The sequence below is a fragment of the Rhinolophus ferrumequinum genome, chromosome 9 (genome assembly GCF_004115265.2).
Source record: "Rhinolophus ferrumequinum isolate MPI-CBG mRhiFer1 chromosome 9, mRhiFer1_v1.p, whole genome shotgun sequence".
In the NCBI taxonomy this organism is placed as follows: domain Eukaryota; kingdom Metazoa; phylum Chordata; class Mammalia; order Chiroptera; family Rhinolophidae; genus Rhinolophus; species Rhinolophus ferrumequinum.
Window position 1 is genome coordinate 10,469,652 of NC_046292.1, and position 25,008 is coordinate 10,494,659.

Sequence of the window (25,008 nt, forward strand, 5' to 3'; positions counted from 1 at the left end):
TTCTTATGCAGCGTATCTAATTGCCAGAGACCATGATGATGGCACATTCAAGCTTATACATTGAAATGCACCCCCATAGAAGGAGCATAGTAAAGGTTCTTGTGACATATATTTTACAGCAAGCAATATTTTCTCTTTGCTAATTTTCCTGCCTATTATCTATCAGGTACTATAGATAGGCTAACAGTAGTTTGCATTTAACTTGTCTGCTTTAAGGCAGAGAGTGTTAGAAAGCAAATGAAACTAAAAGAGGAAAAGGGGGTTCGTCGTGCTCTATTTTATTTCTAGGGAATAGAGCAATCAGAGCAATGGGGACAGGAGGAGTGGGGTCACTTCTCTGCCACACAGATGTCATTCCCCACTGATTTAAATTGAAAAGTCGTTATCTCTGAGCAGAAACAAATGTGATGCATAACTTCTTATAAGACTAAATGATTTTTGCAGGTACTTTATTTCTTTACACCAAATTTAGGTGAAGAAGTAGTCTTGCCTCAGATAGAAAGTAAATGTAATTGCTCATTAATTTGGGGGCATCCTTTCTGCATCTCTTACAGTTGTGTTTGAGAACTTGTTTGATGTGGAGAAGCACTAATAAAGAATGAAATGGAGTGGTACTTAAGATGTTTCCCTTATTTTTGTAGAGAAATTTTCCAGGGTCCTGGTGGAGCAGCAGCAGGACCGAGCCCGGAGAGAGCAAGAAAGGATTCGTCTCTTTTCTGCTGACCCTTTTGATCTTGAAGCTCAGGCAAAAATAGAAGAAGATATAAGGTAATGGCACCTTCACCTCAAGAGTAAGAGAGTCCAGATCTCCCAGACTACAGGGTTCAGTTATTAGTTAGGCATCTGCTTTGAAGTACATTCCTTATTTTGCATTTGAGATAATAACTTCAGTCTTTTCGGTTATTTTCTCTTCCTCCTATTTCGATGCAACATTGCAAAGGTACCAGGTACCTAACTTAGTGACTTCCTCGTCTAAAATCTTAATAAAGACTCCCTGATTAGCCCACAGTTCATCATTAAAGCAGCCCAGGCAGATGACCTCAGGACTGAGCAGAAGCCCCCAATTTGGTGAGGCTGCTAGGCTGGCTACACAGGCTGGTTGGAATCCCTTTCCTTACACATAACGTGGGAGCCCTGATAAAATCCAGGGCTAGAACTTGATTGGATCAGGAGAGAGAGAGAGAGAGGCCTCTGTATAAATGCAACCTTCTAGTCCTGAGTCTTTCCTTGCGCAGTTCTTGGATAAACTGACTGTCGGACGCATTTCCAGCTCCAGGTTTTGAATGCTGTGGTTCTCACCTGAGGCTGCAGTCATGTCACATGAAAAGCTTTTAAAAACGCAGATGCCTGGGCTCTACTCCCAAATGTGAGGAATCAGAGTCTGAGGGGTGGGGCCTCAGCAGCACCATGATCCTCATGCCTCCCGTGGTCACATCTCTGGTCACAAGCAAGACGCCGTTCAGTCAGTGCCTTTGAATAAAAGAACAGCTGCTTTTCCCCCCCAGGATTCACTTTTTGTTGCTAGTTGTGAAGGCCTTAGTGTAACTAAGAAGAATATAATTAACGATCCTACATTTAGGGGCTTTGTCGTCATGTTTGGTCACTAGATGAAGTCTGAGTTTGTCACTACATTATACTGTCAACTTGGAAGTCACATAATGGTTTTCTTATTTCTCTGACGACATTTGAAATCAAAGAAACGTACATTGTCCTCCAGAATCACTTGACAGCCCTAAGCCGTTCACCTGTGTTTTTGTTGATTTTGTGTCCCCATTAATTGTACCAGAACTAATGAACATCTTTGAGAAACATCTCACTAGTTAAATCTATCCAGAGAAATAGGAAGATATTTGTGTTCTCTGAACTAGACCGCATTGCAGCTAGAAGGGAACCTGACATAATTCTCAAGAATAATTGCATTCAACCCAGGAAGCAGGAGGGTGGGAGGCAGTGTGGGAGGTCTCGTGGCCAAACCATGGCACTTAGCTATTGGAAGAGAAAAAGTGAAATGAGGCATATCCATATGCTTTATGTTTCTTTCCAGGGGTGAGGTAAAGGAAACGGGGTAACACATACATTCTTCTAAAGGAGAAAACCTTGTGCCTGTAAAGAGACTCTATACAGAGCCCAGAATAACCAAAGTAACTAGTATTATCTCAGAAGATTTTTTGCTGCGGCTTACCTTGGTTGGAGTCAGTGCAAGGTCAGGAGTGTGCAACTAATTTTAGGTTATTTCTAAATAATATGGCACAGGAGAAAAACTGTGTAATTATATCAAATGCCTATTAAAGTTTTATTTGGTATGCTACACCAGCAATTACACAGGGTGTATGTACACCGAGGTGTAATAGCTTGCATATTTGCCTGTCTGAATTAAATGAGTGTGCCTTAGACTTTCTGAGAAGTTTAATATTTTATTACAGAATGGCCAATGAAACCATCAATTCAATTGGGCTAGAGTATTACTACTAAAAGGATAGGCACTACAGTTTAGGGCAGGGGTCAGCCAACCTTTTCTGTTAAGGACTAGGTAGTAAACATTTTAGGCTGTGCAGGCCATACTGTCTCTGTCGCTGGTGCCCGGCTCTGGCAGCGCAGTACGAAGCAGCCGTAGGTAATACCTGTATGTAAATGAACGGTGTGGCCGTGTTCCCACAGACAGACTGGGGGCTGTAGTTTGCCAGACCCTGGTTTACAATGTAATTTACCTAAACCTTGGACCCTGTTCTGTTAGGTCTCAGCCTTCAGGTAAGTGGCCCAGCCACTGCCCAGCGTCTGTTAATGTTGATAGTTTTTGGTTATGTTTTTAAAAGGAGGTTGGGGATGAAGACATGAGATATTGGAGTAAGCTGGAACTCCTTTTATATGCTTTTCTCATATGGTAATTAGAATAGGTTCAATTTCTAAAAAAATGATTTGATGGACCAGGTGAACTGTGATACAAATGTGTGTCATTTTCTAACTGGTCACTAAGCAGGTAGATGGATATTTTCTGAGCATTTTTTGAACATCTGCTCTTATGTTGGCATTGTATAATGGATGCTTTATACCTCTCAGCAATCCTGTAATAGGAATTATCCTCATTTTACAGATTAGAAAACTCAGTCTGGAGATTAAGCAGCAGGTACAATACACGCAGTTGAAACATCTGTGTATTATATTTGCAAACAATTTTTAATGCATTGGACAGAGGAAAAGTACCCAGATACCTAAAAACCCTCAGTTAAAATTGGAGCATTCATGAAATTCTAACGTTCTATGGGATAAAAAGGGTTGTGACCCTTACTGTCCAGAAGTTTATTTTCCTGAGTTTCTGAGTTTGTAAAGAGAACAAATGCAGTTGTTTTACAAGAGGGTAATATGTATGCTTTTTGATTTTCTGCTAATTGTACATCTATTCTCACTGCCTCCTCCTGAATCACATATTGGAGGAGAGGGCACCGATTTCCATTTCTAGGACTCAGCTGCAAATTGGGGCAAAAGATACATACAAATCTGTTTTTAATATGTGACTTTGAAACAGATTTCCCTTCATGGAAATAATGCTTTTAGTGTACCTGGTTTTGGTTTGTTACAGGCAACAGAACATTGAGGAAAACATGACAATCGCTATGGAAGAGGCTCCGGAAAGTTTCGGCCAAGTAGTGATGCTTTATATTAACTGCAAAGTGAATGGACATCCTGTGAAAGCCTTTGTTGACTCAGGTGACATCTCCGTCTTTTGTGTTTTTGTCTCTCCATCCACCCTTCTGACCTGATACAGGGAGAAGGGGAGACTCCGGTGTTCGTTAAAGATGGCAGTAGTCCTTTGGACTGCTAATCAGTAAGCCTGGGGGTTACTATTTCACTTGCCAGTCTTTTTTTGTTTGTGATAGGTTTGTTTCTTTAATAATTTCTTAACCAGTTTTGTGTTTTGTGGTATCTGGTTTATATCTTCCTACCTCCCCTTATTTGGCACCCTGGGTTTCTGGGAGAGTCAGTGGGTTTAGAGTAAAGAGTATAAGAAGGAGCTGCGTAGAGTGAAGGTCAAACAGTTATTCGCCCCTGGTCTGTGTGCATCACTCTGCCAGGAGCTATGAGAAGTGTAGGCTGAAGGGGCATGGTTCTTGCTCTTAAAGGACTTAACAGGTCAGGAGGCAGAGAGTTTCGCACCTGAGAGTTCAGGTAATCCCTGTACTAACTGGCACCATATCTCTCAGTAACAACTGTTTGCTTTTTAGTAAGACCCCACACAGGGCAGCACCAGGTGGGTGTGACAGTGGTCTCGTGTGTCTTGATTCTGGGTCTCACGCAAGGCTGTGAGATAGGATGAGTTCCTAAAATATAAAAGCTCCTGCTTGAGTGCATTTTCCTCCATTTGTTCATCCACAAGTACTTGAGCACATGCTAGGTTTCAGTCATCGTTAAGAAATTGTGTCTTGAGATGTGTATATTCTTAGGAGAAGTAAGCTGCTGATTATTCAGTTTTAAAAATGTCTGTTGAGTGCTGTGTGCAGGGCCTTGTGCTGAGTGTGTGAAGGTAAGACTGACTAACTGATGCTTCTCAGGGCCCCTATGAGTGAGAGAGACAAGTGCATAAGAGACCCTAGTATAACACTCAGCGTTTATTGAACCCCTGCTATGTGCCAAGCACCATGCAAATTCATGCTAAATTAACTAAGGTGCTTAATATTATATCATCTTACTCAGTTTTATTCAATCCTCAGAATATCACTGTGAGCTATGTTCTATCGTTATCCCTATTTTATCGATGAGGAAACTCAGACAGAGAGCGGTGAAGTCTCTCTCCTGGGCACACACAGTTCACGAGTAGTAGACTTTGGATTCAGCCCCTGAGTTGCTCGATTCCAGAACTCTTAACCACTGTTCAACAATCAGGTACATGTTGGATTCACATAGAGAGCACATTTTTACGCTGACGGGGCGCTCAGGGTGCCTTCAAAAGGGCATTTGCACTGAGCTTCTCCACGGGCAGAGGACTGGGGTTTCAGGCTGAGGCTTGAGAAAAGGCGGGAGAGCAGTGCAGAGGACCCTTCTCATCCTGTGCTTGCTTCCTTTATATCAGTAACTAGCTTGCGTGGAGTAGAGTGGGGAGGGAGGAAGAGAAAAGGAGATGGCCTTCCCAAACTCCCTTTTCCTTCATCATTGCTGGGCCTTCTTCAGTCTAACCTTCCCCAATGGCAAGAGCTTTCAGTGTCCACAAAGTGGAAGTTGCCTAATGAGTAACGTGAACAAGAAATGTTGGAATTGAATTTGAGGGGAGATCACTGGGAAAGGACAGTGAGTTGGGGAGGAGGTGGGGCTTGAGCTGGGCCTTAAAGCATAAGTGGAATTCAGAGAAAGTGACAGCAGGGAAGGGAGGGCTCTACAGCAGGGTCCAAGTGAGTAAGTGGCAAAGGGAACAAACTCCCCCTCGTAAAGGAGAGGGTTTAGATTAGAGCATTTGGAATATAAGGCTGTTGTCTGTGTCTGTTCGGGTTGCTGTAACACAACACCATAAACGGGGTGGCTTATAAACAACACAGATTTAGTCTCATAGTTCTGGAGGCTGGAAAGTCCAGGATCAAGACGCTGGAAGATTCGTGTCTGATGATGGCCCGATTCCTAGTTCTTAGATGGCAGTCTTCTCTAGGCCCTCACACGGTGGAAGGGGTGAGGGAGCTCTCTGGGGTCTCCTCTAGAGGCACCAGTCCCCTGCGTGAGGGCTCCACTCTCATGCCCTAGTCGCCTCCCAGAAGGCCCTACCTCCTAACATCACGTTGGGGATTAGGTTTTCACATCAATTTTGGAAGGATACAAACATTTGGGCTATAGCAGCTGGAAATAGTTGGGCTAGGAGGAGGTGGGATCAGAAGCTGTGTCGATGTGATTTGAAGCTGATCTTACAAAGAGGAGGTAGGAGCCATTGAGTATGTGCGCAAATGAATGAGTGCTCCGAAGAAGGTGATACTTTATGAAGACAGTGACAGATCTGGAGAATTCTGTACCTTAGGGTCAGAACAATTTCCTTGCTTTAAATTATACATCTGCAGAGTGGTTTGGAAACCGGAGAAATTACCCACTAGCAAGGGGGATAGAATATGAGTTAGGCCGATTGCTGTGGTTAGAAGAAGGAGGGTCAGAAATAGCAGAAATTGCATAGAAGTTACTAACAGGATTGGAACAGTTTGAGAGTGGGAGGAGGCTAAAAGAAGAGGACTCAAGTGAACAATGCCTAAGTTTTATGATTGCAGGAAAATAATTCCATTGGCAAGGAGAGAAATCCAAAGTGAGGATTATTTGAGGAGAAAGTTTTATAGCTGTTGGCTTTAAGATAGAAATGTCCAACACACAGGAATGTAGAACTAGAGTCCATGAGAGAGATTAGCGCTGTAGGTAAAGATTAGAGAAGTGTGTCTTCCACACAGGCCAACTCCAGTGGGGGTGAGTACACGTCACTAGGAGAGAGAAGACCCTCATTGCCCGTTTCCTGAGAGGGAAGAGGGTCTGGTTGTTGGAGCAGGGAATGGGGAATTCAGTTCCAGTTTTTTGAGAGACTGTATGATGTGTTTTTAAAAAATTAGAGCATCCCAAAGTTTGAAATAAAAATAGCTTAATGTGATGTTTAGAGATACTCAGTGAAAATGGATCTGAATGTAAAGTAGTGCTTACTTGAGCATTTCCATCTGTAGACAGTTTGAGTTTTTGGAAGTCCTTTCCAGGTAGTTTTGCTTCCTATTGGTCAAGTTTTTCAATATCATTTAATTATTACATTTAAACAGAAAATATTCTTTCCCTCAATGTCAGGTTTCTACACTTTCAGATTTCAGTGTGGAACTGAAAATTGAACTAATTGTGGCAGGAAACCTGCTAGGTAGGGATAATGTCACACAGACAAAAGCCTGGGGTTAGACTTGCTTTCTGCCCTGTTCTTAGTGCTGCATTTTTAATCTTATCACAAATGTGGATTTTGTGTTTGTCATCTGATGTTTTCCTCCACCTCTAGGTGCCCAGATGACTATTATGAGCCAAGCGTGTGCAGAAAGGTGTAATATAATGAGACTGGTGGATCGTCGGTGGGCAGGGATCGCCAAAGGAGTGGGCACCCAGAAGATTATTGGAAGGGTACATCTAGGTGAGCAAAAGGCGCTGGGAGTCTTCATAGGGTAGCAGTTAAACAGTTTTCTTTTGGGCAGGTACATCTAATCCACAAAGCCTAAGCCCTAGAAATTTTAAACCCTATGTTAGAGTAACACATTTGTGCATGTTTCAGCAGGTTACAAAAAAATCAGTCTTTTCTGTACTTCTGTTTCCTGCTCCTTGCAGATAATCCCTTTCAACGGTTTCAGCTGATTTCTTTTGGTGCTTACCTCCATATTTCTAAATAACATGTTCATGGTGCTGTGTACTGATAGGACTGGATAAATACTATTGAGAATATAGCCATCTAATGGAAAATAATTGCTCTTCCTGTTCTTGGAATTAATAATTATCTCTGTTTTTGGTCATTGAGATTTTTTTGTGTGTTACTCCTCCCCAAACACTTACCAGGTTGTGTAAATCTCCTTTATACTTTTCATCCTATTGAAGATGCTTCTTTCAAAACTTGGACTGGTGGTTCAAGGGTGCTTCATAGCTGCTGTTTGGGAATTTCCCTTCACCAGGTCTTGAAAGTTTCCTTTCCCGTTGGGTTTACGTTAGATTACGTAAATTCCCGTGTCTTCCTCTTTTTATTTGTTCCTCAGTTCCCAGTTAACTTCCTGAGAAAAAGTGCATGGGAGTAAATTGAGTCCTTAACTATCAGAACATGTCGTTTTTGGCTACATTGTGCTAGTCTGGCTGAGTTGGAAATCCTTTTCCTTCACAATTTTTGTCAGTGTTGCTATGGAGAAGCTGGCTGCTATTCTGATTTTTGATCCTTTATGTGAGAGATTTCTTTTCCATTTCTAAAGCTTATAGAATCTTCTTTTTGACCTCAGTGTTTTAAAATTTTACAATAATGTACTTCGGTATAGTAGGTAGATCTCTTTTCATCCACTGCGCTGTGTACCTTTCAGTCCGGAAAAGTGATTCTGCTAATGACTTCCTCCCCTCTGGGATGTCTGTTAACTCAGGTAGGATAATCTCCTCTCCTGGACTCGTCCTGTAGTTTTCTTTTCTTTTTCTTGTTTTCATTGCGTCTTGGGGTTTTTTTGGCAAGGTTTCAACTTTTCTGTTAACGTTTTATATTTTTTTGTCTTTCGTGTTAAATGGTTTTCTCACATGTCTGGTGATTTTGGCATCTGCTCATACTGAAGAGTGGGACACCAAAAGGCTTTATGGAAGATTACTCGGGTGGGCAGCCATGGCGTTTGCGGGTGATCTGTTGGGAGGGAGAAAAAGGCCTGAGTCAGTAAGCTTTCACTGAATCCCTCAGTTTTAACTTAGGTGCTTGTGGCGTCCTGGTCCGTCTTCCTCCATGCCCACCTCTATGGCAAGAGCCTCTGTTTCACCCTCTTGAGAAAATAAACCACCCGAGGTAGTTACCTGCCTGAGCAGAGTACAGGAGAGGAACCCCAACATCTAACTGCCTACATAGACCTTCAACCAGTCTTTCTGCTTTGGACCTCTCCTACCCCTATTTGCAGAGACACTTGTTTTAACCAGTTCATCAGCCTCTGGGCAGAGTTCTGTGACGTTAATTGGGTTGCTTCTTAGTTTTCCTTACCACCTTGTGGTTTTCAGTTGAAAAACTGTGTTTCACTTGTCTATTCCATTATTTTTGGCCTTAACTGATTTTTACCGTTAATTAAAAAAAAAGCTTTTATTGTGATTTTTTTTCCTTTTAGGAGTAAATGGAGATAAATACACGTTTAAGCATCTCTAATTAAATTGTTCTTTTTGTTTTTCTTTCTTTAATTATCTATTTAATGCTCATTGTAGAGAATTTTGAAAGTGTAGAAATGTGAAAATATGTTAAATCCTTTTAGTTGAGAATCAACCATTAATAGCATTTGGACATATCTCTTTTTGGCCTTATTTAAATGCATTTTTTTCCCTTGTAAAAGGTGGTCATATGATGTATAGAATTTTATATTATGCTTTAAGAAAAATTAACATTCATAACATTTTCCCAGTGTTACTGTAAATTTCATAAGCATCATTTAAATAAATGAATAGCATTTTGTTTTTTAGGTTTAATGGTCAACTTTTGGGATATTCTTTTTTTCCCTAATATTTTGTCATTGAAACATGGCAGTGGATTTTTGTGTAGTTTTATGCACACTTTGATGTTTTTTTTCCCTTAGTCAAGATGCCTGTAAGTAGAACTACTGAATCAAAGGTTATGAATACTTTAAGACTCGATATTGCTAACTGGTACCAGTCTGATTTCTCTAGCACTTAATGAATATTCATCTTAAAGTCCTTCTACCATCAAGTATTATTAATTTTTACTCCTTTAATTTGCAGATAAAAAAGCAGTTTCTTATTGTAAGTTACTGTTCATTCATTGCAAGTGATAGTTTTTTCTATTCATTTTCCTCTTTCATATTTCTGGTTTTTAATTTATTATTATTTTTTACATTGAATATTCTTTTATATTAGTTTCAGGTATACAGCATAGTGGTTAGATGTTTTGTATAATTTACGAAGTGATCCCCCCCAATAAGTCTAGTACCCACCTGGCACCATACATAGTTATTACAGTATTATTGACTATATTCTCTATGGTGTAGTTTACATCCCCATGATTATTTCGTAACTACCAATTCGTATTTCTTAATCCCTTCACCTTTTTCATCCAGCTCCCAACCCCCCACCATCTGGTAACCATTAGTTCTCTGTATCTGAGTCTGTTTCTGGTTTTTTGGTTTTTGGTTTTGTTTGTTGTTGTTGTTCTTTAGATTCCACATATAAGTGAGATTATATGGTATTTGTCTGTGTCTGTCTGACTTATTTCTCTTAGCATAATACTCTCTAGGTCCATCTATGTTGTTGCAAATGGTAAGATTTCTTTTTTTTTTTTTCCAATGGCTGAGTAATAAATATTCCATTGTATATATGTACCACATCTTTATCCAGTTGTCTACTGATGGACACTTAGGTTGCTTCTGTATCTTGGCTATTTTAAATAGTGCTGCAGTGGACATGGGGGTACATATATCTTTACGAATTAGTGTTTGGATTTCTTTGGATAAATACCCAGAAGTGGCATTGCTGGGTCACAAGGTAATATTATTTTTTTTTTTTTATTTTTGAGGAACTTCCGAACTGTTTTCCATAGTGGCTGCAACAATTTGCAGTCCCACCAACAGTGCACAAGGGTTCCCTTTTCTCCACACTCTCCAATGCTTGTTTTTTGATTTATTGATGATAGCCATTCTGACAGGTGTGAGATGGTATCACATTGTGGTTTTAATTTGCATTTCTCTGATGTTTAGCGATATTGAGCATCTTTTCATCTGTGTGTTGGCTATCTCTTTGGAGAAATGTCTATTCAGGTCCTCTGCCCAATTTTTAAATTGTATTGTTTGTTGTTTTGGTGTTGAGTTGTGTGAGGTCTTTCTAAACTTTGGATATTAACCCCTTATCAGATGTAACATTGGCAAATATCTTCTCCCATTCAGTAGGCTGTCTTTTCGTTTTGTTGATGGTTTCCTTTGCTGTGCAAAAACTTTTTAATTTGATGTAGTCCCATTTGTGTATTTTTTTCTTTTGTTTCTCTTGTCCGAGGAGACATCAATAAAAATATCACTAAAGGCAATGTTGGAGAGTTTGCTGCCTGTTTTCTTCCAGGAATTTGATGGTTTCAGGTCTTACATTTAAGTCTTGAATCCATTTTGAGTTTATTCTTGTATATGGAGTAAGAAGATTGTCCAGTTTAATTTTTTTTTGCATGTATATGTCCAGTTTTCCCAGTACCATTTATTGAATAGACTGACTTTACCCCATTGTATAGTCTTGCCTCTTTTGTCATAAATTAAATGACCATATAGGCGTGGGCTTATTTCTGGGCTCTCTATTCTGAGCCATTGATCTATGTGTCTGTTTTTATGCCAATACCTTGATGTTTTGATGACTGTGGCCTTGTAGTATATTTTGATATCAGGTAGTGTGATACCTCTAACTTTGTTCTTCTTTCTCAAGATTGCCATGGCTATTTGAGGTCTTTTATGGTTCCATATAAATTTTAGGATTATTTGTTCTACTTCTGTGAAAAATGCCATTGGTATTTTGATAGGGATTGCATTGAATCTATAGATTGGTTTGGATAGTATGGACATTTTAACTATGTTAATTCTTCTTGTCCATGAACATGGTATATGCTTCCATTTATTTGTATCATCTTCAGTTTCTTTCTTCAATGTCTTATAATTTTCTGAGTACCTTTCTTTTTTGATATATGTGTCTATTTACTAGAGTTCCCATTTTTTCTTTGATTGATTTGTACAGAATAAGATACTTTGAATCCCTTATTCTAGTATGCTTTCCCTACACATACTGTGTTTTCCCGAAAATAAGACCTAGCCGGACCATCAGCTCTAATGCAATTTTGGAGCCAAAATTAATATAAGACCTGGTCTTGTTTTACTATAATATAAGACTAGGTATAATATAATATAATGTAATACCAGGTCTTATGTTGATTTTTGCTCCAAAAGACACTAGAACTGATGGTCCAGCTAGGTCTTATTTTTGGGGAAACAGGGTAGTGGGATTGAAATTGGGTAGGAATACCACAGATTGGTAAATTGGTTGCTTCAGAGTCTAAAATTCTAGACTTTTCATGGTTTTAAGTGAAAAGATAATAGGAGGAGACAAAAATAATACCAGTTCCTTGTGGTTGGACAAGTTGTATACTATTGCACAACTTTGACTATGATAGGCGTGAAGAAAACCTTACCACAATAAGGGAAATCTGAATAGGGAGAACTATACCATGGATAGGAAGACTCAGTATGTTGAAGGTGGTAATTCTTCCACAGTCATCAAGAGAATCCCTGTTAATACCATCAACATTCCAATAGGTTGGTGGTTCTTTTGTTTTTGTTTTTGAGACTTGACGTGCTGATTTTAATTTTTTTTTGGGGGGGGTGGATATTGAGAAACAGTATGTTTTTCCAGGACCCATCAGCTCCAAGTCAAGTTGTTTTCAATCTAGTTGTGGAGGGCATAGCTCACTGGCCCATGCGGGAATCGAACCGATGACCTTGGTGTTATGAGCACTGTGCTCTAACCCACTGAGCCAAACTGCCGCCCCTGGTGATTTTAAATTTTATATGGACGCTTATTGAAGAAGTAGTCAAGATACTCGGAATAACTTCCCCTTCTAGATATCAAGACGAAAGGACTAGAACAGAAACAAATCTATGCTTATATGAACCTTGATAAATAAAAAGAGGAAATATAGAGTAATGGGGAAAGTTTCAGGAAATGCTGCTAGGGCGATCGGGTATCCATGTGGAGAAAAGGAATGGGAAATTGAACCCAGCCAGCTTCACATCACACACAAAAGTCAACTCAAGGTTGATTAAAGACCTAGATGTGGAAGGCAAGTCAAAGCTTTCAGAAGAAAATAGAGAATATCTTGCATAGGGAAAGGGTTCTTTCAAAGATAGAAAGGAAGTTATTTGATAAATTCAATCACATTAAGATTAAGTGTTGCCTTACAGCTGCCAAACCATTTGTTCCCCTGCGCTCTTCCCAGGATTTCACAAGGGAGTGCCTCAGCAAACCGAGGCCCGATGGAGAGATATTGGCAAAGCTCCCTTGAGGGGAAGTCTCAGCAAACTGAGACCCGATGGAATCATATCGGTCCCTCTCCTTCAATGGATTCTTTGGAGTTGGGCATGTGTGTGAAGGCAAAGCACAAGCTGGAACACAATGGGAACTTTCGGAAAGACAGCAAGCAGGCAATGTAACACATAGATCTTGAGATTAACAATCTTTTACCTCTTTAGAAGTTAACCAATAAAAACTATGCGTTGGCCCGATTCAGGGCTCAGTCCTTGAGGCTTGAGTCCCTTCCCGATTCGGGGCTCAGTCCTTGAGGCTTGAGTCCCTTGGCCCCGCTTGCACACTATTCTTGATTACTGTCTTTTCTTAGCCCTGCACTGCCCTTCTCGCTTCCACAGCTCGTGTCGTGCTGGATGCGACAATTAAGAACTTTTCATCAAAAGATATAAAATGATCAAACACAAACTAGAAAAGAATTTTAGTAACATATAACTAAGAAAGGATTCATATTCAGAATATACACAAATTCTGTGTTTGTCTTTCCTCCAACTCAGTAAGAAAGACAATACAAAAAAATTACGGGGCCAGCCCGGTGGCTCAGGTGGTTGGAGCTCCATGCTCCTAACTCCGAAGGCTGCCGGTTCAATTCCCACATGGGCCAGTGGGCTCTCAACCACAAGGTTGCCAGTTCAACTCCTCCGAATCCCGCAAGGGATGGTGGGCTCCACCCCCTGCAACTAAGATAGAACACGGCACCTTGAGCTGAGCTGCCTGCCAGATGGCTCAGTTGGTTGGAGCGCATCCTCTCAACCACAAGGTTGCCGGTTTGACTCCTGCAAGGGATGGTGGGCTGTGCCCCCTGCAACTAGCAACGGCAACTGGACCTGGAGCTGAGCTGCGCCCTCCACAGCTAAGACCGAAAGGACAACAACTTGAAGCTGAACGGCACCCTCCACAACTAAGATTGAAAGGACAACAACTTGACTTGGAGAAAAGTCCTGGAAGTACACACTGTTCCCCAATAAAGTCCTGTTCCCCCTCCCCAATAAAATCTTTAAAAAAAAATTACAGAAGCACTTTGAGAGGAAACCCAAATGGCTAATAAGTATATGAAAAGTTGCCTGACCTCATTATTAATCAGGGAAACACAAAATTACTCCCAGATTAGCAAGATTTTAATCTAATAGTATTGAGTGTTGGTGAGAATGTGGAGCAATGGGAACGTTCGTGCACTGCTGGAAACATTTTTAGAAAATAATTCAACATCATCAAGCAAAGTTGAGCCCAATATCCCATAGAACCTAGTAATTCCACTTTTGAGAACATACTTTAGAGGAACTCCTGGCACACTAGGAGACAAGTACAAGAATGGTCCTGTTAGCGCTGCTGTGACAGCAGAAGCTGGAAGCAACCTGGAAAGTCCTGCAGGAGCAGAATGGGCACGTCAGTTCTGGTGTGTTAGACAGCGCTTTCGGGTAAAGTGAAACACAGTCTGCAGGGATCAAGTATCAAAATTTTTTTTTGAGTAGAAGAGCAAGTCACAGTTCAGAAACACAAAACTAAACCATGTGTTGCTTAGAAATCATACAAAGCTGGTAGGAACTATAAGAAAAGCTGGGGACAGTGAACACAAAACGCAAGATCGTGGGGAGGATGGGAGGAGGCACAGAATAAGTAGTGACCAGTAGGACATGTAAGTAGAGCTCTTAGTTTTCTATTGAACTTGTGGAAAAGATGTGTGGGTGTCTTACGCTTTATACTGTATACATATTTCATACACTCTTCTGTTTATAAGATATACTTAGTAACAAAGTAAAATTTTACTCGTACATATAAAGAGGAATAACTGATGAAAGAGGCAAGGCAGGAGGCTCCAGGCAAACACAGGCCCTGGTGCTGTCTCTGGTTTGGCAAATAGAAACTTGATTATGACAGGTAATGATGAACAGTTGATTTTTTGGAGGCTAATTTAAAAGGTTTAAAGTATACTGATTTTATTTCCCTTTTAGAAAACCTTTTGTAAGTGTATAGGAAGTGGATGGTTTACTGGGCTCTTTCTTTTTTAATCCACTTTACCAGCTGGTGCGTTCACTGGCTTTTAAGCTGATCATTAGTCTCATAGGATCTTCTTTTCATAGTTAATTCACCTGTTTGCATACTTTGCCTTGGCTTTGACTGATTGCAGGAAGCAAGGCACAGAATGATAGATACATTTCCAAAGCTTGCCTGGGGCTTTTGCAACAAAAATCAGTAACCTCTTCTCCATGTGCTTTAGCTCAGGTTCAAATTGAAGGAGACTTCCTGGCGTGTTCCTTCTCTATACTTGAGGAGCAGCCCATGGACATGCTTCTGGGACTGGACATGCTGAAACGACATCAGGTAATTAAGAGCTTTCCCTTCTTTTTGCATTGGCTTTTTGTATGTCATGTGGTGATTGTTGCATCATTTCTCTCAGCTGTGTATACTGGAAACTAAGAAGCATGACTCCTCAAACCTGGAAAGGTCCTTAATTGATGATGTCATGCAAAGTTTGAAATTATAAGTAGAAACAGAATCTGTTTTTGTGAAATCTCTCTGAATCTTAAATCGTACCATCTGTTTTGAGATTATAATGGGCAATTTGGTTCTCTTACGTAATTTTTAGTTTCTGATCAGAACTCAAGTAATTTTTTGATGGGTTTGTAGGGAAGTGTAATTAACACACGGTTTTACCGCAAGTGTAAATTTAGTAAGTTCTTAGTAACTGGTCAAACAACATACTTGGGAAGAAGAGCTTTGAGATTAAGGAAGAAGGTATACATAAGATGTTGGGAATGGAAATGTTTATTTAGTACAGGGACAATGATTTGTAACTGTATTCATTTGCAGTGATATTTATATTTCTACTCTGAAGCCTAATAATTTGTTTAAGATAAATTCCTCTCAGTGAAGAAGCAATCCGTCTGTATCCACTGGATAGTAAAATTTTTCACAGCAAGGTTTCATATCTAGTCAATATTTTCTATGTCACTTATACTCTTTAAAATTTTAATATTAAATTCCTGTAAAATATATATTGGTGTTCTAATCAAGGCACAGGATTTTAAGTAGAAGGAATGAGTGAATGCATGTATAAATAAAACCTTTATTGTCACTATCTTTCCTTAATTTTTTAGTCACGGTATAGACCAACTTTATAGATATAAAGCATATATACGTGTAACTGTCCTATATTAAGTTATAAAAACACATTGAAAAGGAGGATAACATAAGTACGAAATAAAGAATACTTTTGTAGACATTGCCTTGCCTCTGTACCATTTTTGAAACCATTAGTATGGAGTTTCAATATGAGCTATACTTTTACACAATAAACGAGAAGTGAAATATAAAACTGTGTAAATGGTATGTCTCAGTTTTGTAAGGAAAAGTCATGTTTGTAAAAGGTGGGGCTGCTGATTATGACTGACATTTTCCCAAATTTTGCACAATGAACATGTACTACATTTAAACTCAGAAATGAACAAATGTTTTGTTAGACAAATAAAGATTATTTTGCTATAAAGTTTAAATATTAAAAAAATTCTAAATTAAAAGGCAGTGTCACCTAGGTTAACATTTAAATACTTTTAGGTAAGGTCGTTTTGAGCCATCTCTCTCTGTCAGTGTTGCTCTTTGTGAATGGAGTTTTAAATTCGGGATCATAATTTTTCTGCATGGTGTTCTACCTGCTGTCATCAGTCTGTGGTTTCTTCCTCCTAAGTGTTCCATTGACCTCAAGAAAAATGTCCTGGTGATTGGCACCACAGGCTCGCAGACCACCTTCCTTCCCGAGGGAGAGTTACCAGAGTGTGCCCGGTTGGCATATGGGGCCGGCCGAGAAGACGTGCGGCCAGAGGAGATTGCAGACCAAGAATTAGCAGAAGCCCTTCAAAAATCCGTACAGGATGCAGGTACTTGCAATGTCCAGACTCTCGAGTAATACTCTTGTGATTGGTGGCAAGCCAGGAAAGTGCAAGTCTCAGGGGATAGGGACCTTTCCAGTTCGTCATCAGTCTCATCGTCCTGTCACACGTGTTCCTTGTCCTTCTACCACCTCCTTCCATCTCTGAATACAGTAAAGAACAACTCCGTGTTCAACCGATCGAGAAACAGTAATTCATTGCTGTGTGCAAGATAGATGGTGTGTTACTTGCTCAGGCGCATTTTGGTAGACTTCCTAAAAAGTCTTGTCTTTTTTTTTCCTTAAGAAAATTATAACAGTAAGTAGACGCTTCCTGTTGAGTTTAACAGTATTTCCCTGAAAATTTCTTTTCCTGAGGTCCATTTATATTGAAGAGTAGCGTTGTCAATGTGACTAAGCAACCCTAACCTTTTTCATATCTACTGTAAGTACTGTCACCAAAGACAGAAGAAGCAACGATAAGAAGCATAATTGAACATTAAGCAAAATATAGTTTTTATGCTATTAATGAGATCACACTAGTGTATCATTAGGTCAAATTAGAATAGTATGGAAGCTATTGAGATGATGCTACCTAATAATTTTTTTTTCCTAAGTCTCAATTGTTGTAGCTTGTTTAAATCTAAAGACCCAAGCCAAGTTTTCTGGGTACAATGGAGGGACACAGTTTTGCTGAGATCCCACTTCCATGGGTAATTTTTCCCCATATTTTCCAGAACAATGACTCTGGGATGCATTTTCTAGAAGCTGAAGAGAAATAACTTTTAAGTTTGGGTTATTGTAAAGTCTTGAGCTCTAATTATTCATCAATGACTAATATCACACATTGTGTTTTCTCGTAGTGAAGTGTATTAGAGGTACAAGTTCAGAGAATAGCTTTCTGCTAGACAAAAAAGCTAAGAGCTTTAAAAATAAGCAGCCAGATTTTGCCCATGTTTATTAATGGAGACCATCCAGTGGTTTAACCCGGAGCCTCTTTAGAATGGGTGTGGGTAGCAGGTAGAATTTTCCAAGCTGGCCTTGTTCAGAATCTAATCCACCACCACCTTTTAGCTCAGTTTTGCATACAGAGTACAGTTTGGGTTGTGGCTTAAGTCTTTTGTAGGAAGGGGAGAATTTTGAACAACCAGACAGAGACAGAATAAATTCACAGCTTTAGTTTTCTCTGCAAGACAAGCTTGAATAAGTTTGACATACCTGCTTAGAAAGTTTTACATCATCTTAGAACCTGTCAGCTACTATGTATTAATAAAATGGGATCTATTATCATTTTATGAAATCTATTCCCCCACCACACACACACACACACACACACACACACACACACAGAGTTTGGTGCTTTTGTTTGAGAAGCACTCGCTGATGGTAGCAGTGTTTTCTAACCTCATAACAGTTACTCTTTGGTTAATTACCTTCTTTTAATAAAAAGTTTAGGAGCTGAAAATGGAAAGCACAGATGTTTTAGGCATAGTGAAGGCGATGTGTCAATTTTAAAGGATTAAAAGGAAATGGCTCTTTACCCATGTGACCTTTTGTTACTGACAGTGGCTTGTGCAGATTTCTGTGATGTTTATATGAAGTAATTCTGCAACATCAGGTCCTCTTTGTTTGGAACACTGATTTCCTAGTATCATCCAAATCGAAACTGCGGACATAGTGGGTGAAAGTAGTTTTGCTACAAACACTTTATTTGGTTGCTACTCTATACCAAAGTATATTAATCTTTTCTATCAATTGAAAAATAATTCAGAGTACGGGCTGTATGTGATACATTTTCTAAAAAACTGATTTAAAGATAAAGAAGCTAAGGTTAGATAATCAGGTTCAGTTTGTTTTTCTTCTAAAAAGAAATCTCCGCTGAGAAAGAAATTTGGAAAGTGACTGTTAACGTGTGTTTGCTCACCTTTACTCCATAAGATGTCCATGTCATGTTATTCTGTCCGTGGGTCGACTTTTTTTCACTTGTCTCACACGTTTGCCCCTGAATTCTCTGTGTGTAAAATTAATTTCTTTCCAAGTTCCATTGAAAATCTGTTGAAGTTGACACATTAACTTTGTGTATTATGAGAGAACTGAAGCAACCAACAAATCTTTTGGATATTCAAATGACAGAAACATTCCCCAGCTTTGACTCTGCCAGTTCCTGATGTTAAAGATGGCAAAGGAATGGAGACTATAACCCCGCATGCTGTGTGGTTTGCATTGTTAACCCGAGTTTGCTTGTCTGTTTCCTAATTCAAACAGAGCGTCAGAAGCCATGATGCATGTAGTGTGTGTGTACTGCAGCTGGAGTGGGCCCCAGACCAGGTATTTATAGACACCGCCTTAAGTCTTCCATCCAGTCGTCTGTTGTCTACAAGTCTGTATCTGCAGCAGTTTGGGAATATAGCGTCTGTCATTCACCATTTCACCTTGTTTAATCTGGTTACAACTAGCCTGTATATACGTTTGTATGTTGGCATACATACATATCTAATCATAATTTCCTTTTTAAAATTTTATCAATTATTATAACAGTCCAAGGTGGGGAAATGCTGGTAAAAACAGCGTCCATCTGACTAGCTATTGAGAATATCAAACCAAGAATATCAGCATCGCAGACACACGTGATTGTTGGCGATAGCTATGCTGTCAGGGGTTTCCTAAGTCCTTCTTCTGAAAAACTGAAAGTTCTTTTTTCACATTACTGCTCACAACTACCCGGAGTTATAGAGGGGCAGCAAATGTCATTACGGTGAAAAAGGAATGGAATCTTGGGCCGGGGACGTGCCCAGGGCCACAGAGTCAGTAGTGCAGGCAGGACTGGTTTTCCCTCTCCCTCACCCGACAAATTTCCCACCGGAGGCACTCTGCTTCCGTTTTCCTATAGTGTAAATGTGGTGAATGTCGTCGGCCTGAGCACAGTGGCTGATTCATCAAGAGAAGGAAAGGTGGTCCTTTCAACTGTCAACCTAGGACTTTATGGAGGTTTGCAGGCTGGTTGTAATTAGATACATAGCACCTAATTTCTTCTTTCTTTTTCTCGTAAGGATGGGTTAAAAGCAAGCATAGTTGAATTATTCTTAATATCCATTGTCCTCATCCTCTTCTCCTATCCTGTAGTACTGACCCAGTCCTCCCCTATATTTAGGACTTAGGCCAGTGAAACTGATCATCTCAGCTACAGGAGGGCTATATTCTGCTTTCATAGTGAGTACAAAATACACCGAGGCCGTGTTCACCTTGACTTCACCCAGTTGTTACTGCCATACCAGTTGCCAGAAGGCCATTATCATACCCCTCCCCGTGCTGCTAGCGTGGATATTTCACTGCAATGCCTCTTTTCTGTTCACAGTAACTCAAAATTGAATCTCTTTCAGAGTCAGCCTTAGGGATTGAGAAATAAAACTAATAACTGTCTTAGACGCAAATGGATCTAGTTTGCACTGAGATAAATGCTGTTTTCCCATTTACCCGTACACTATAAGATTATTTCACAAGGAGTCAGTGACTTTCCTGACGTAGTGCTTTATCATCCCATGCTGTTCATCAGTGTTGGGTTAGAATAATTTAGATCCCTTTGAATTGCAACTGCATTGCTCTGTGACTTATTAAGTCACGGTCATGCCCCCACGTCAGATGTTAACGTTCAGCATCAGCCCTAATAGATCAAATTGAGAAATCATTTTTGTGACCAGCCTTTGAGTTTTAAAAGTCGTATAATAATTGCATAGAGGTTACGTTTTAACTGGATCAGTGGCAAAAGGAGTTGGAACTGATGTTTAATGACATTGTGATGTTTACACTGCGGTGACGTTTAAGCCTGCCATCTTGTGTGAGTTGTCAGTAAGTTGGATCTAAATCGTCATTGCCTATTGAAAAACTGTTATGAACCATCTCCTTCCACTGCCCACACAACCTCCCACCCTCCATCCCCCTACCCTAAAAATACTTAAATGTTCTTACTTAGCTATACTATGTTAGTGTAATAGATAAAGCAACGGATAATCATTCTTAAAGCTTCATTATTTGGTAAGATGATGATTGGGATTTACTCTGTTTGATCTTTAGCTATATTTTTGTTCTCTGAGTCATTCTCACATAGTTTTATCATGATTTTCGGGACATTTAGGTAGAAATAAATTAAGTAGAATGTTTGCTTCTCTGTCTTGTGGAGGTCCCCAAGTATTATATTCTTTCTCTTTGTAATTCCTGCTCTGTCCTAGATATACCTGGTTTTAGACTTCTCCTTTGTAACCTCAGTGTTCACATTTGAAACACTAAGCACGCATTGTGATAAGAACCCTTCTCATGCAGAGAGCTTCAGAATTTGTAATGTGCTTAAGAATCACCTGAGGAGCTTATTGAAAATGCAGATTCCTAGGTTTACTCCCAACGATGGTGCCCCAGAATCTGTATGTTTAGCAGACATCCCAGGTGATTTTAGGGCAAGTGGTAGAGAGAACACACTTGATGAAACTATTCTGAGGTTCTGAACTCACTGAAGATAAAGATACATCAATGTCCTTCAGTCTTGGGCACTAACCCAGCCATTATGTGGATGTTTATTAATAGCATTTAAGTTAAAATGTTGAATTACAATATACACATTTTTTTAAAGAACCTGCTTTCCTCTTATTTTGATGCTGTGATGTTAAATTGCCTACCACGGTGGGAATGGTTCTTGTATAATCTATGAATATAAACAAACCCAAGCTTACGGACCTGATTTTGTTGTATCCTGTTCAGATTTGTATCCTCTGATAATATGGTGGCCTTTGTAACCTGCGAATTAATTTTTTTCCTTTCCCTTGTGTTCCATGTAGAGAAAAGCGGTGAAGAAACTACCTCACTGGGAATGTCATCATTACCAACTTCAGATGGATTTAACCATCCAGCCCGTCCTCCAGGGCAGAGTCCTGAGATTGGTAATCCTGCGCGTCTTGCTCACTCTGTCCCTGCTTCAGTCTGCTCTATCAAGCCCAGTGACCCAGACAGCATCGAACCCAAGGCTGCGAAGTCTATGAAGGCTTCGGCTGAATTCCAGAGAGCCTCTGAAAAGGAAGAACATCTTCCTCTACAGGATCTTTCTGATCGTGCTTCTCCAGCAGACCAGAGTCCAGCTATGCCTTTGCAGAATTCATCCGAAGAAGCCATTGTTACAGATAATCTGGAGAAATCTCCTGCTGAAAGAGGCACCCAAGGCCTCAAGTCTCATCTCCACACAAGACAGGAAGCTAGTTTGTCTGTCACAACTACTAGGATGCAAGAACCACAGAGGGCCCTAGGTGAAAAGGGTTGGCATCCAGAATGTCAGACTCTGAGTCAAGTGAATGGCCTTCAGCATGAAGAACCAGGAAACGGACGGCATGAGGTTGTACAACAGAATGCTCCACGTGAACAAGAACATCTTCGTAACACAGGGGACCTTGAACTTCATGGAGAAGGGCAACAGAATCAACCAAAAAGCGTTGATGTGGAAGCTACAATGAAAGGAGACAGGCTACAGCAGAATGTGGACCTTCCAGATACACAGAAAAATACTCTACGTTCAGGATGCTTTGACTGCTCAAATTCCGAAACACTTATGGAAGTAGATATAGTTGAACAGTCCCTAGTGGCTGTGCTTAATTCAACAGGCAGTCAGAATGCTAATGTCAAGAACATTGGTGCAGCTGACCTCACCTTAGATAACCCCTTGATGGAAGTAGAAGCATCAAAATGTAGCCCTTCATCTGAAATTTTGAGTAATTCCATTTCCACTCAGAATTTGCAACTCCCAGAAAGGAATGCTGAAATGTCTGGAACCAATAAAGCATATGGCAATGGCTCCCCCTCTTTAAGCCTCTGTGGCAATTGTCAGCCCTCTGTGGAGTCAGCGGAGGAATCTTGCTCATCCATAACAGCAGCCTTGAAGGAACTTCATGAACTTTTGGTCATTAGTAGTAAACCAGCTTCAGAAAATACATCTGAAGAAGTTACCTGTCAATCAGAAATGGTAACTGAGGGCCAAACAGGTGTTGAGGACCTTTCTGAAAGATGGACCCAAAATAAGCATCTCCCAGCTACCCAGAATGAACAGTGTTCACAAGTCTCTTTTCATCAGGCCATATCTGTATCAGTGGAGACAGAAAAATTAACAAACACCTCAACTGGCACTGGAATAGAAGATGTAGAAAGTATTAACTTCAAGGATCCAGGTGATGGCCTATTAACTGATAAGGAAGGTATCCCCAAGTCTAGGGAATCAGTAAACACGAGCAGTTCTGTCACTCGAGCCTCTGCCAAAACGTCAGATCAATTACATTGCACCTTAGGTGTAGAAATTTCACCCAGACGTTTAGCAGGTGAGGAGGATGCACTCAACCAGACTTCGGAGCAAACTACACCCTTGTCGTCGAATTTCGTATTGGTTAAAGATTTGGGTCAGGGCACGCAGAACCCAGTGACAGACAGGCCTGAGACCAGAGACGATGTCTGTCCTGAAGCAGGACCTGCCAGCTATCCCTCAAGTCCCTCCATTCTTCCACCATTAATTTTTCCTGCTGCAGACATTGACCGGATTCTCCGTGCCGGCTTTACTTTGCAGGAAGCTCTTGGGGCTTTGCATCAAGTTGGTGGAAATGCAGACCTTGCACTTCTTGTTTTGCTAGCAAAGAACATTGTAGTTCCTACATAACCATGGAAAAGTGGGCTAGACCATACTCCATTCCCTTAAAAAAAAAAAGAAAAAAGAAAAAAAAAAGAAGCTATATATACACACTCACCACAAATACAGTATATGTAGAAACCTGCAAGCAGAATGTTGAGCCAGATTTTTTTTAAAGATTTTTTTCGGCCAAAGTAATTTATGATCTCTTGTCTGATGAATTTGTCTATTCTATTTGTTAAATTTTGGGCCTTTTTAAATGTATTGGCAGTATGTGCATACAAAAGCTTTTTATTCTCATTGAAATGATGTATTCTGGAATAAAATTGATGGTTTTCTGTATAGTATACCAGTTTAGAATGAGAGTGAATGCTTTGAACAGCAGAAGCCGTGAGAAATGCCACCACCCGTGCAGCGGAAAGCTGATCATCTTCACACTTTGGCTGCGTCTGTGCTATAGGCAGGTATGGCTTGTTGATTCAGTTGTCAGTTTACAAACTTCTGACCGCATGGTTTGGTGTTTGGAATTCCACCCAGTGCTCTGTATATTCTGATCCATCAGTTATAACGGGAAATTGAAGAATAATGGAGTAATATCTCCTCCAGTGGTGTGTTATTATGCATGTGGTTAGGATTTGACATTTTAAAGGGATGAGTCAAGAGGATTTAAACTTTGGGTTACTTTGTATATCACAGGCTGCTGCGTGGATTGGCAAATAGCTTGAGTGGGATATTATGGGGGAATTAACATTAAATTGAAACATGGTGCTACCCAGATTTAAAAAAAACTAATTCCATTTGCAAATGTCTTGGTGATGTTTCAAGAACTGTGAGTGAAAAATAATGGCTTAAAACCCTGGAATTTACTAGAGATTGGGTTTGCTAGCATCTCACGGATCACACCTCAACCCCTAATGACTAACGATGAACTGAACGAAGTTCAGCTGATGCGCTGGTTGCCAGCCGTTTATTTCCCTTCTAAACTCGGCTTCTACTAGAAGTTCTAAAACTCAGTCTGAGCTGTGATCTGAGTGAAATGTTGAAGTGTGAACCTTGTCACACGGGTTCATCTTGGTGCTTGAAATTGTCAGTCTATTTTGGTGAGTGCCCTTCATGGCAATGGAAATAGTAATTGCAGTTTCTGACTTAAGTGGCCTTGGTAGAGTTTTCCATCCCTTTCTTTCCTCAGGAGTTTCTTTTTTTAAACAAGATTTGTCATATTTGTGTTTACCATGTCAAGTTAGAGTGGGGCATAGTATATAGATGTATTTATTGTGGCCTTTTTTTGTATGAGGACTAGCCATTGGAAAACACTGTCCTGTGGGCTCCACTGTGCAATAATCCTACTGGATAGATTTTAGATATTTTTTTTCTTTGGGGGGAAAAACACCCTGCTCTCTTATGTACCTAGCAGGAATCTGAAATCTTGGCTTTATGGAAAAGAATTTTGAGTATGATAATTCCCGATTCCAGGTTACTGTTTGCAGTGTGTTTGAAACATAACCTTTGAAAGGGTGATTTGTGAACCTAGTGTTACATGATTTTGTCTAAATTCTGACTCTCTGAAAGCTTATTCTTTCCATCAAAATTCAAGTCATTTAGCACAATCAAAATGGAGGCTCACATCTCAGGAGTTTTTGAAATTTTAATTTGAGGCACTTAAAGACATTTCTTTTGTACCCTATTTCATATCCTTTCTTTTGGCTACGGGGTGGTGTCTGTGTGTGTGTGTGTGTGTGTG

General features: G+C 40.1%; 1 protein-coding gene across 7 annotated transcripts in view; it reads left to right on the forward strand.

Moving 5' to 3' along the window:
- LOC117027690 (protein DDI1 homolog 2) overlaps positions 1–23,363 on the forward strand; it is a 36,397-nt gene extending 13,034 nt beyond the window's left edge. For 2 of the 7 annotated variants that reach the window (XM_033115705.1, XM_033115704.1), the window contains 6 exons: positions 642–768; positions 3,578–3,705; positions 6,986–7,114; positions 14,972–15,075; positions 16,439–16,628; positions 21,445–23,363. In XM_033115705.1, coding sequence (XP_032971596.1) covers positions 642–768; positions 3,578–3,705; positions 6,986–7,114; positions 14,972–15,075; positions 16,439–16,628; positions 21,445–23,297 — 2,531 coding nt within the window. In that variant the 3' untranslated portion in view covers positions 23,298–23,363. Of the gene's footprint in view, positions 1–641; positions 769–3,577; positions 3,706–6,985; positions 7,115–14,971; positions 15,076–16,438; positions 17,345–18,883; positions 18,947–21,444 lie in introns of those variants that run through there. The other 5 variants (XM_033115711.1, XM_033115709.1, XM_033115708.1 and 2 more) reach the window with 5 other exon arrangements.
- The last annotated feature ends 1,645 nt before the right edge of the window (positions 23,364–25,008 follow it).